The 12945-nt window shown below is 41.0% G+C and overlaps 1 protein-coding gene across 2 annotated transcripts in view; it reads left to right on the top strand.

Moving 5' to 3' along the window:
* The window catches only part of LOC138976230 (ubiquitin carboxyl-terminal hydrolase 32-like), a 74574-nt gene extending 62763 nt beyond the window's left edge, over positions 1 to 11811 (top strand). For both annotated transcript variants that reach the window (XM_070349064.1, XM_070349063.1), the window contains exons 28-34: positions 1793 to 1879; positions 2549 to 2675; positions 4054 to 4245; positions 5644 to 5911; positions 6927 to 6994; positions 7885 to 7977; positions 8456 to 11811. In XM_070349064.1, coding sequence (XP_070205165.1) covers positions 1793 to 1879; positions 2549 to 2675; positions 4054 to 4245; positions 5644 to 5911; positions 6927 to 6994; positions 7885 to 7977; positions 8456 to 8626 — 1006 coding nt within the window. In that variant the 3' untranslated portion in view covers positions 8627 to 11811. The remainder of the gene's footprint in view (positions 1 to 1792; positions 1880 to 2548; positions 2676 to 4053; positions 4246 to 5643; positions 5912 to 6926; positions 6995 to 7884; positions 7978 to 8455) is intronic.
* Positions 11812 to 12945: the final 1134 nt, after the last annotated feature.

The following is a 12945-nucleotide window of genomic DNA, read 5'->3' as shown; positions in this document are numbered from 1 at the left end:
TCTTTTACCCTTGTTAAGTGTTTCTTGTATAGAATATAGTCAATTTTTGTACAGATTTTAGTCAAGCAGTATGTAAGAAATGTTAAGTCCTTTGTACTGGAAACTTGCATTCTCCCAGTAAGGTAATATATAGTACTACGTTGCAAGCCCCTGGAGCAAATTTTTGATTAGTGCTTTTGTGAACAAGAAACAATTGACAAGTGGCTCTATCCCCTCTCCCCCTTTCTTCGTCGCGATATAACCTTCGTGGTTGAAAACGACGTTAAACACCAAATAAAGAAAGTCTCACATGCATGCACACATTGTTGCCCAGACACAGAGAGTTAATAATAATGATGATAATAATGAGAGCTTATATAGCGCGAACCCGGCACGGTTGGCCTAGTGGTAAGGCGTCCGCCCCGTGATCGGGAGGTCGTGGGTTCGAACCCCGGCCGGGTCATACCTAAGACTTTAAAATTGGCAATCTAGTGGCTGCTCCGCCTGGCGTCTGGCATTATGGGGTTAGCGCTAGGACTGGTTGGTCCGGTGTCAGAATAATGTGACTGGGTGAGACATGAAGCCTGTGCTGCGACTTCTGTCTTGTGTGTGGCGCATGTTATATGTCAAAGCAGCACCGCCCTGATATGGCCCTTTCGTGGTCGGCTGGGTGTTAAGCAAACAAACAAACAAAAATATAGCGCGAACCACAAAAAATCGTGCTCTCCGCGCTTTACAAATTAACAATGAATAAAACACACTAGTTTAACATTGAATGCATATAAACAATAACATAAGAACCTATAGAACAACTCACTTTCAACAACACAACATGCACTTTGTAACAATATCGTCTAGGCATATTAGTTGAGAGATGCATGTGTTCATGTTCTCACTGACACAAGTCACCTCAGACAAGCACATGCGCTCTGTATAGGCTACAAAGAAGCATTCATATTCACTCCAGCAAAAGCTTGGAAGCAGAGTTTGCATATTGCAGTACAGTGTAACCCCCTTGTTAAGGTCCTTCCGCCACGGAACTGCCGCGGTTGTGCTTAAAATACGGCAGTGAGGAGAAACATCTGAAAGTTTGTTTACTATGTCAACAACTGAGAGGAAAATTCAATTCATTTCTTCATTTTCTTGTTTATTTTCCAATGGTCTTACATGAAGAGGAATAAAAGGTCTGAGGACACAATAACCATATTTATTTCAATTAAGTAAGGAAGGGGGAAAAAAGAAACAACAAGACAGCAGACAAAAATAAGACGAGCTGACTGACTCTGCTGCATGTCTATCGGTCAGTTGACGGATTGAGACCCATGTGTGTCGGTCTTTTCCGAATTTAACATGCCAAAAGACCAATGACCGACGCCCAAGCCAATCCCTGGGTCTTAAAAGGGAGGGTTCTTAAAATTGAGGTAATGAAGAGAGAATGTGTAAAAGTAAGGTCTTTAAATGGACCTCCCAAAATATGAGAAAATCGGGTCTCACATGGGAAGGGGTCTTAAAATGGAGATTAATTCACAAAGGTTATGTACAGAGAATCTGAAAAAGTTGGGTCTTAAAAAGGAGGAAGTATTAGATGGGGTAGGGGGGGGGGGGTTCTTAAAAAGGGGGTTCCACTTTATATTGATTTGTCTTCACAGCATCAAAAAACAAGAAAGGCATGTTGTTGGAACGTTTAATTATTGACAAAACAAAACGTTACGTTCACAGATATCGATCGACCCAGCGGTCTTTTAAGTGCACAGACAAACGCTTAATTTAATTAATAAATTGCTTTCACAAGTTTTTCCGTTATTTTTTGCAGTGATGACAGCCTTGGCTACGAGTACCCCTTCACGTTGAAGCTGGTGATGAAAGACGGCATCACGTGTGCAAAATGTCCATGGTACAGGTGAGGCTGCTTCCCTTCTGCTACTTTATTTTTCACTGGTATTGAATGAGGACATTAGGGAATTAAAAGAAAAAGAGGGGTTTAAGAAGTGTGTGTGTGGGGGGGGGGGGGGGGGAGAGGGATATGTGTGTAAAGGTTACTTAATGTAAACAGTAACAGAATAAAACTTAAGTTTATTTGAAAAACACAATTTTTAGTGCTCTTGGTGCATTTAGATCTTGAAAACTCAGAGGTGACAAGCGCAGGCAAAAGCAGAGTTGTGTGTGGAGTGCAGCCGAGTCCCTGCATGGAACTGCAGACTTCCTCTCATCAACACAATTGACGAGGGGAACTGCAGACTTCCTCTCATCAACACCATTGACGAGGGGAACTGCAGTCAACACCATTGACGAGGGGAACTGCAGTCATCACTATTGACGAGGGGAACGCAGAAGAAGAAGAAGAACGTCAAGTCAGAAAATGTCAAAAGACATAAGTCACTGAGTACCTTTTACTTTGAGGTTACTCAAGTGAAAGATACGACCAAAAGGATGAGATTCTGTGTAAGGAATTTAAAATAATAAAATTTTGAAAGCTTGCCATGCACATCAAGTGGGGCATTTAATTTCAATCTACACATTTCATTGAAATATCTGTGACACTAACGATTTATTTTTGTTTTGTTTTCAGGTTTTGTCGAGGTTGTCGGGTTGAGTGTAACGCTGACCTGTTTGACGCTGGGCGAGGAGGATCCTTTCTGGCCATCGACTGGGAACCCACCGCTCTGCACTTACGATACCAGACATCACAGGAAAGGGTAAGAAACATCACCTTTTTCCCCAGCCGTTGACTTCTCTCCCTGTTTGTTTGAATAGGATGAGGAATGTGTTATGGTTGGCAACACACAAGAATGTGTGCATTGGAGGAGGGTAGGAGAAGTTTGCTCAGGTTAGTCAGACTACTGTCATTGTTGAACAAATCTAGTTTTTGCTTTTACACTGTGAGTAAAGAGAGACAAGTCGCGTAAGGCGAAAATACAACATTTAGTCAAGTAGCTGTCGAACTCACAGAATGAAACTGAACGCAATGCCATACTCGTAGCATCGTCAGTCCACCGCGCGCACGACAAAGGCAGTGAAATTGACAAGAAGAGCGGGGTAGTACTTGCGCTGAGAAGGATAGCACGCTTTTCTGTACCTCTCTTCGTTTTAACTTTCTGAGCGTGTTTTTAATCCAAACATATCATATCTATATGTTTTTGGAATCAGGAACCGACAAGGAATAAGATGAAAGTGTTTTTAAATTGATTTCGAAAATTTAATTTTGATCATTATTTTTATACTTTTAATTTTCAGAGCTTGTTTTTAATCCAAATATAACATATTTATATGTTTTTGGAATCAGAAAATGATGGAGAATAAGATGAACGTAAATTTGGATCGTTTTATAAAAAAAATTTTTTTTTACAATTTTCAGATTTTTAATGACCAAAGTCATTAATTAATTTTTAAGCCACCAAGCTGAAATGCAATACCGAAGTCCGGGCTTCGTTGGAGATTACTTGACCAAAATTTCAACCAATTTGGTTGAAAAATGAGAGCGTGACAGTGCCGCCTCAACTTTCACGAAAAGCCGGTTATGACGTCATCAAAGACATTTATCAAAAAAAATGAAAAAAACGTCTGAGGATATCATACCCAGGAACTCTCATGTCAAATTTCATAAAGATCGGTCCAGTAGTTTAGTCTGAATTGCTCTACACACACACACAGACAGACAGACAGACACACATACACCACGACCCTCGTCTCGATTCCCCCCTCTATGTTAAAACATTTAGTCAAAACTTGACTAAATGTAAAAAAGGGGGACTGCATACCTGCCAGGTAGCTCAGTGGGTAGAGCACTGGACTTGTGATCCTAAGGTCGCAGGTTTGAATCACGGCAAGGACGGGCACGGGTCAACTTTATGTGCAGACTCAGAGACGGTGGCACCTCGGTCATTCTACCATAAGTGCAGCTGGCTGATTACACCTAAATACACGCACACACCTGGGTAACGTGACTCTTGTTGCTGCTAGCTTTTCACTGGGAGGAAGCGACCTGAATTTCCCAGCAATGGGATAATAGTACAGGAAATGAAATGAAATTGTCAGTGGTCGAGAGGGTTGGAATCATCCTGTCTTCATTTTCAGTACTACGAGGAGCATGAAAGCGTGGAGGAAAGCCGGCGGCTGCAGACAGAGCCCATCGACCTCGACACCTGTCTGCAGGCCTTCACCAAGGAGGAGGAGTTGGGGGAGGACGAGCTGTATCACTGTTCCTACTGCAAGAAACAAGTCCTGGCCACCAAGAAACTCGACATCTGGAGGTTGCCACCCATTCTGGTAAGTACAGGATTGCGTATGTGTGTGTTTTTTTTTAGGGGGGGGGGGGGGGGATGGGGTCAGGGTCAGGGGCAGGAAAGGGGGGTGGGGACGAGCTATATCACTACCCTCACTGCAAAAACAAGTCCTGGCCACCAAGAAACTCGTCATCTTCCACCCCCAGTGAATGATCCTGTAGTGTACAGTCGAACCCACTTAAAACGAACACGCTAGTTACGAATTTTGACTTATAACGTATTAGTTTTAAGTTCCCAACTGAATAAGTTCCCAACTGAATACCTCTTTCTTCATGCTTAAAAAAAATGCTTAAAACGAATTCTTTATAACGAATTTATGCTTATAACGAGCACTTTTTGGATTCCCAAGCATGCATAATGTCTGTAATTTACTCACGCTTATGACGAAATCTTTAAACTGGTCCCGAGATCGACATATCATGGGAATTTGAGAAGTTTGAATACATGTGTCAAAGTCTTCCCTTGCGTCGACTGCTTGAACCATTGCTCAACCGATCACTGAATAAAGTTAAACTGATTACACTGTACTCACAAAACAATTTCAAATTTAGAATCAAAGTGATTGATAGCTCAGACACTGAACATGAATGACTGACTGACGTTTATTTCCTTCGCGAATACCAAAAACGAAACATCAATGTTTTGAACGGGAGCCATTGCCAAAAAATATAGATGCCAGAGTGGTTTCCCTTGGACAAGGGAAACCACACTCTCAACGTTTGCGTTCGCCGGTTCGCGATAGTTTATCAGTCAGTCAGTGCTTTCGATTTGGATTTGAACATCATGTTGCAACAAAACAAAAAAAAAACTAAATTGGCCAAGGTTTGCTACCCGTCGCCAAGGTAAGTGATTCCGGACAAATGATAGGAACACCGCGAATGTGGACAGTGTCAGTGTGTGCGTGTGTGTGACCAAAAATGTAACAACTGGATGAAACATCTGTGTGCTCACTCTCACTCAAACTCAACAATCATCACTCAACATGAGACACACATGAACATGTAACTGAATATGTCACTTTATTGTCTAAACGTGAAGCAGCATGAAAGTTGCGAAAGAAACAAATTGAAACACCATAAAATGTACAAGACTTAAAAAAAAATAAATAAAAAAAAAATAAAAATAAATCAATTTTCTTAATACGAATTTTGGTTAAGACGAACTTTTTTTCCGATCCCCAGTGATTCGTCTTAAGCGAGTTCGACTGTATGTCCCTGCGGTTGGTTATTATGCAACTATCTCCTGCCATGTGGTAGCGGCGTCACAAACCGAAAGGAGCGACCATGTTGCATGTATTAAGTGCAGCACAAAAAAACACACAAAAAAAACACCATAGTTTTTCATTTGATTTGTCAACTCACATTCTTCACTTTTTGTGCAGGTGATCAACTTGAAGAGGTTTCAGTACATGAGCGGTCGCTGGGTCAAGTCACACAAGATTGTCCGGTTCCCTCGCACGGACTTTGACCCTTCCCACTACCTCGCACCTCGAGTTTCTAACAACGCCATCGAGCAGACACCCGCCTCCTCCAACCAGGTGGACCAGGGGGGAGGGGAGAGAGCGGGGATGGAGGTGGCCAAAAAGGGCGATCACGCACCCAGCATGTCAAACGGCCAGCCACAAACTGGGGCTGGCGACAAGGTTGTTGGTAAGTAAAAGGGAGGGAGGGAGGGATACAGAGAGGGGGAGTAGGTATTACATACATACTTTACTCAATGTCAATAAGAAATTGTAGGTTTTGACAAGTTATCAAACTAATTTTGAGTCTTTTTTGTTCCATACTTGTGTTCAATAAGTGTGTGTGTGTGTGTGTGTGTGTGTGTGTGTGTGTGTGTGTGTGTGTGTCTGTGTGTGTGTGTGTGTGTGTGTATGTGTGTGTGTGTGTGTGTTTGTGTGTGTGTGTGTGTGTGTGTGTGTGTGTGTGTGTGTGTGTGTGTGTGTTTGTCCATGCGCATGTCTATGCGCATGTGTGGTTTGCTGGATGTCTGGTAAATTTTCAACAGTGTGGATAATATATTTACAGTTGATCATTTCTGGTGTTTGTAGATTTTGCAGTTCTTGCATTTGAAGACTATTTAATGAGTACATGAAGGACAGAAATACTGGACATGAACTTATTTGTTACTAATTGTTTGTTTGTGTTTTGTTCTTTTGGTATTTGGATTGGCTGTTTTGTTAAGGGATAGGGCGGGGATGTAGCTCAGTCGGTAGCGCGCTGGATTTGTATCCAGTTGGCCGCTGTCAGCGTGAGTTCGTCCCCAAATTCGGCGAGAGATTTATTTCTCAGAGTCAACTTTGTGTGCAGACTCTCCTTGGTGTCCGAACACCCCCGTGTGTACACGCAAGCACAAGACCAAGTGCGCACGAAAAAGATCCTGTAATCCATGTCAGAGTTCGGTGGGTTATACTTATAGAAACACGAAAATACCCAGCATGCTTCCTCCAAAAACGGCCTAAATGGCGGGGTAAAAAACGGTCATACACGTAAAATTCCACTCGTGCAAAAAACACGAGTGTACGTGGGAGTTTCAGCCCACGAACGAAGAAGAAGAGAAGAAGAAGTTAAGGGATGTGGAGGTAGCATTTTGTGAATTGCCAATTGCCTGATTTTTTTTTGCATTGGTGTTTTTGATGCTCTTATGGGTCATTCAATTTGTTTTCAGCTGAAAAACTGAGGCAGTATGACTCAGAAGACTACACAGATGCCAAATATGATCTCTACGCCATGTCGGTAAGTGAAAGAACATAACAACTTTTGAAATTATGTTGTGTGTAAATCTGCACAATATTCAAAGACAGACAAGAGCAAACCTGCCAACAGACAAAAACAAAAGGCTAACAAGCTACGATTACATAAGCATACAAGAGATTGAATTGCAGTCTGAATAGAATAGAATTGCTGTATGAGGGGCCCGGGTAGCTCAGTGGGTAGAGCACTGGACTTGTGATCCTAAGGTGACAGGTTCGAATTCCGGCAAGGACGGACACGGGTCAACTTTATGTGCAGACCCAGTGACAGTATCCATGTCCCACCCCCGTGTCACCACTCTTGTTGCTGCTAGCTTTCCACTGGGAGGAGGTGACCCGAATTTCTCAGCATTGGGATATTAGAGTGAATGAAATTAAATGATAAGGAAATTGTCTTCAAGACAACCACGGAGAAAATAGGCATAGAATCTGTGTTCTTTGAATAGGAGAAATAAATAAAGGAGCGAGGTAGATGAACTGCTCATATAGTTCTACTTTTCTTGATGATCTGTGCTCCTGAGCTTGTTACTGTCAGTGTCACCTCATGGTGAGAGTTTTTGTGTGCCACATCATTAATTAGCATGAACAATTTGGACAAGGACAGATATTTTATAGTCTTAAGGCCTGCCCCACAATTACAAAAAGAATATTGCACAAAGACATATTTAACTTTAGATTAAACATTGTGTATGTTACTTTAAAACAACATAAAATATCACTTCTGATCTGAAACAAGAAGTGAAATGATAATGTTACCTTGCCAGAGGGAACTCATAGTACTTGTTTTCTCTGTGTATCAGGTCGTTCTTATGCAAAATGTAAAACATTTGATGGTGAAAACTTCAGGAGTGAAACAATATGCATCTGTTGCAGTGTCACACGGGAATACTGGGAGGAGGGCATTATGTGGCCTACGCCAAAAACCCAAATGCAAACTGGTACTGCTACAACGACAGCAGCTGCAAGGTGAGAGAGGGAAAGAGAGATGCTGCTGATGATGATCATGATGATGAGAGACGGAGACAGACAGAGACTGAGAGAGACAGAGAGTGAGACAGACAGATAGACAGATGGACAGACAGACTGAGAGGGACAGAGAGAGACAGAGGGAGACAGACAGACAGAGACTGAGAGACAGAGAGAAAGACAGACAGACAGACTGAGAGACAGACAGACAGAGAAAGAGAGAGAGAGAGAGAAAGAGAGAGAGAGAGAAAGAGAGAGAGAAAGAAAGAATAAGAAATGTACTGAAATGAATATGGTGGCAACAGAACCTTTCTGAGGATGACCAGGCATGGAAAGCTTGACAAAATGCAGCAGCGGCACATAATGCGTGTTTCAGTTAGATTGTCTGTATCGTGTGTGTGTGTATTCTCTGTTGAATAAACTAATTTTTGATGCAACGTAAACATTGGTGTTAATCTTTTAATTCATTGTTTTTCAGGAAGTGCAAGAGGATCAGCTGGACACGAACTCTGCCTACATCCTTTTCTACGAACGCCAAGACATTGACTTCAGCAAATTCATGCCCGACACCACAGGCAAGGAACCGGACTTGGCCGAAATTGACGATGAGTTCGAGTCCGACTTCAAGAAAATGTGTGTGATCCAGTGAGCATATTAGTGGAAGATCATTTTGATTTTAACTTTGAGAAAAATCTGACTAGTTCAGTTTCACGCACACCGTTTTGCAGTTGACGCGAAAAAGTGTGCGCTTTGGACTTTTCTGGTGTGTGTTGGATAGCAATCATCGTCTTAATCTTCAGTGATAAAACTGATTTTCAGGAGTAAGTGACGTATGTTTTGTTGTTTTTTCTCTTTGAGCTGTGGTGTGAAATCGTTTATTCAATTTGCCCTTGCTGATCAAGGCTTGATGATTGTGAAGTGATCTGCAGCAGTGCTTTTCAGACCTGATGTCGTTGATTTGTAGCAACAGTGTTATATATGTGTGTACTCTACAGTTCTTTCGTGTGGTCATGCTCTTTATTTGTGGAGACGCTGGTTGCTTTAAATTGAAGATGTACAAATGTGGTCAACGACGTGCTGTGATGTTACAGTATCACCTTCAGAAAGTGTCGTCAGTTTGTGGTTGCAGCCAAAACTCAAGAAGTACTTGGTTTCTTTCCTATTTTGCTTTCCTGCTGCTGATTTTGAAAGTGGGGAAAGGCGGTTGAGATTAGTGTTCTTCTTTTTCTGAAGCTGTTTGTGGAAGGCTTTTTAACAAAATGTTATTTTGTTGACTGCAGCTGAAATATTTCGCCAGGTTTCATTTTGTTTGGGCATGCAACTTCGGGATCAGGATGAAACTTGCACCTTTTTAGAAAATGCCATCTCCAACAACATTTTTGAGAAAATAGTTCTGGCGAATTTGAACTATAGAATCAAAAAACAAGAAAGGTAGGTTGTTGGAACGTTTGTTAATGACAAAACAATACATTCACAGATATTTCGACCCAACGGTCTTTTAAGTGAATAAACAAACAAATATTCACACAAAACTTATCCTGATAGAATTCATTTCATCATACAATCATTCATTCGCTCGGCTTCCTGATGAGTGGGCGAAAACTGATTCTATCAAGATAAGTTTTGTGTGAATATTTGTTTGTCTGTAGACTGTTGGGTCGAACTATCTGTAAATGTATTGTTTTGTCATTAACAAACGTTCCAACAACCTACCTTTCTTGTTTTTTTATTCTGAATTTTGGAACGTTGGCAGTCTCTCTGTTACCCCCCGCGGGTTAGGGGGAGTCTCATATTGGTTGGGACGAGAAAGAATTTACCCGATACTACCCAGCATGTCGTAAGAGGCGACTAACGGTTCTGTTTCTCCTTTTACCCTTGTTAAGTGTTTCTTGTATAGAATATACAATGTTTGTAAAGATTTTAGTCAAGCAGTATGTAAGAAATGTTAAGTCCTTTGTACTGGAAACTTGCATTCTCCCAGTAAGGTCATATATTGTACTACGTTGCAAGCCCCTGGAGCAATTTTTTGATTAGTGCTTTTGTGAACAAGAAACAATTAACAAGTGGCTCTATCCCATCTCCCCCCTTTCCCCTATCCCATCTCCCCCCCCCCCCCCCCCCCCCCCCCTTTCCCCGTCGCGATATAACCTTGAATGGTTGAAAACGACGTTAAACACCAAATAAAGAAAGTCTCTGTTTTTAGATTTGAACTATGAAGGTCCAAAAGACACTCGCTGTACTGTAATTAATAGACACGCCGGCCTACGAGGATTTACGGAAATTCTCTGTAACTGTCTTAATTAATTCAGTGAATGGTAATAGAGGAATGGCTTTGTTATACAAATTATTCCGTGTCAGAGTCCCGATTCTGTTCATCATTATAGTGTTCAGTGCTGGTGGTTATCCTTGCATGAAACCCGTGGGAATTTAACCGCTCAGATATGTAATCTAGCCTATGCAAACATGTTTTGCAACTGTCAAATGTGAACACGTAGGAATGAACCAAAAAAGAAACTATTAATCGCCATTGAAGCAAATTTGGTGAAAAAAACAAATTGTAGCAGCATCAACGTAATAGATTACGCTTTATCAAACAAAGTGTACAAAAGAAGGGTCAGGTAGATCGACGTGCCTCAAGGGAAAACACTTGGACACGATTAATGTAGCTGTAGATTGCACAGCTGTGTTTTTAAAGAGGGTAACAACAATGATGCCTGAGAGCTAAATCATGCGGCCAGGCTCGGGTGATGTTTAAATGCATCACTCAGTAGCCTCAGGGTTTTTTAAATGCGGGGTCCCATTGTATACACACGTGTGGTTTGAACGATGTTGTTATCTCATGAGTGGTTTTATCTCACGCATGAAGGATAAATTAACATACCTGACTCTGGAGGGCAAAACAGCACGCCTAGCAAACCCAGCAACTTGATTTTGGACTCGATGTATTAGTGTCTTTGTCAAACTTACCATGCAAATTAATTAAAAGTCCATCTTGGTTGTGTAAGACTGCAGAGTTTAATACAAAACCTGAGTTTGTCATTTCTGCCACAGACATGCAATGATGCATGGTTGTTTGTATGATTTTGTTTCTTTTACTTTTCTGATGTATCTTAATACGACAGTGCAAATTCTGCTTTGCATTTGTCAAATAACAAAGATCAGGTTAATGGTGGTTCAAAACTGTTCGCTTCAAATTCTTTTATGTCTTACAAACTTTCTTTATTTTTTTAATATTTTTTATAATATTTTTTTAGAAAAAGGATAGCATTGGTTTTAGCCTTTTAGAAATAGTTTCAATGTGGTGGGGTTTTGTACAAATGTCAGTAGAACTTGGTCAATTGTGCGGAACTTAATGTGTTTAAATGACATGTTTCCTGCTCTGTGACTCGACTCTTTACCATTCCAGACAGTGCCAGTGAAACTCGGTGTTATGTAGACTTGTGTGCAACCTGTGTCAAAATGTGTCATCTTTAGTCCTGTTCTGTGTTCAAACACTCTGATGATTTTCATCGAATGAATGACACAATTTTTTTTAATTTTTTTTTCTGTTTTGTTTTTTGATCTTATGTGCATGGGTTGGGTTTTTTTAAGGAAGAGGGGGGGAGGGGGTGTCAATACAGTGGAACCCCCCTTTTAAGACCTCCAACAATCTGAGAAAATAAGGTCTTGAAAAATGAGGGAGTCTTAAAATGGGGGTACTTTATAAAGGCTATGAACAGAAAGTCTAAGAAAAGAGGGTCTTAAAAATGAGGGAGTCTTAAATTGGGGGGGTCTTAAAAGGGGGGTTCCACTGTATACCTTTCAGGAAATGATGGTACCAGTGTAGAGGAAACAATGGTGAAGTTCAGGGGGGGGGGGGGGGGGGTAGGGGGGATGGGGGAAGGGTAGGTGGGGGGAAGAGCCAGGCATGGGAATTGTCCGCCGAAAGGAACATTTCCGCCGAATTTTGTTTTTGTTCTGCAAAAAAAGCAGAAGTTTCCGCCGAAAAAAAAATGGGGGAGGCAAAAAATGGTTCTAAAAACTGAATTAAATGGCAAAGATGACACCAAATTGCACCATTTGGGTTCTTTGGAGATAAAAAATTCTGGGCCCCCGGACCCCCTTAGTAAGGCTTAGGCGCTTCGCACCGTCGACTTTGTTGTTACTTGCAAATTTTCAGCCTTTTTTTACATTTTTCAATTCCCATGCCTGATGATGAGGGAAGGCCATAATGTAATTGAAGTTCTTTGTTCTGTGACACTGATCAGATGGTTTTATTTTATGGTATTAACAACTTTTTCTCGTCTCATAGTTTTTAGATGATGACGGGTGGCTTTGATTACATTTTTCTCTGAAGACTTTCTATGGCCATCTGTGCTTTTGGTTTTGCTGTGGAAGATTTTGTACTTCTGAGGAGACTGCTGAACTTATTCCCAGCAAACTTTTGCAGTAATTAATGGAATAGGCGTACTATTGTGTACATAGTGTACAGTTTTCATTATAAGCGTGTCTGTTTGTGTGTGAAAAAAGTGTGCTACTTAATTAATAACCACAGTGACCATCATTCCAGGTAATTTGTTACTCTCGACTTGATTTCAGTCTCTTCTGTTCTGCTAACGATTTTGACTTTCCTATCCGATTGTATGTGTTGTGTAGTGACTGATTAGAGGTCCAGTTTTTTATATGTGCAACAAACAGTCATGTTTGAAGAGAGAGGTAGAGAGAGAAAGAGAGAGTGCATTCGTACGTGCGTTTATGTGTGTTTATGTGTGCAAATATGCATAGTAAACACAGTATACAGATAAAAATGATTATTTGCAAGATAATCTTCGCAGTAATTGCTTGGTTAGAATAGATCATGTACGGTAGATGATTGTGTATATTTCTTGTTTGTGTAAATACTACAGTACAGTACAGTACAGTGTAAATGTGTACAAAAGATGTGTACATAAATGATTTATTCAGTTCTCTCTTGGCTGTGTCCATCAT

The sequence above is a fragment of the Littorina saxatilis genome, linkage group LG9 (assembly GCF_037325665.1).
Source record: "Littorina saxatilis isolate snail1 linkage group LG9, US_GU_Lsax_2.0, whole genome shotgun sequence".
NCBI lineage: Eukaryota > Metazoa > Mollusca > Gastropoda > Littorinimorpha > Littorinidae > Littorina > Littorina saxatilis.
Note: the sequence above shows the minus strand (reverse complement) of the source record. Positions and strands in the feature narration are given on the sequence as shown.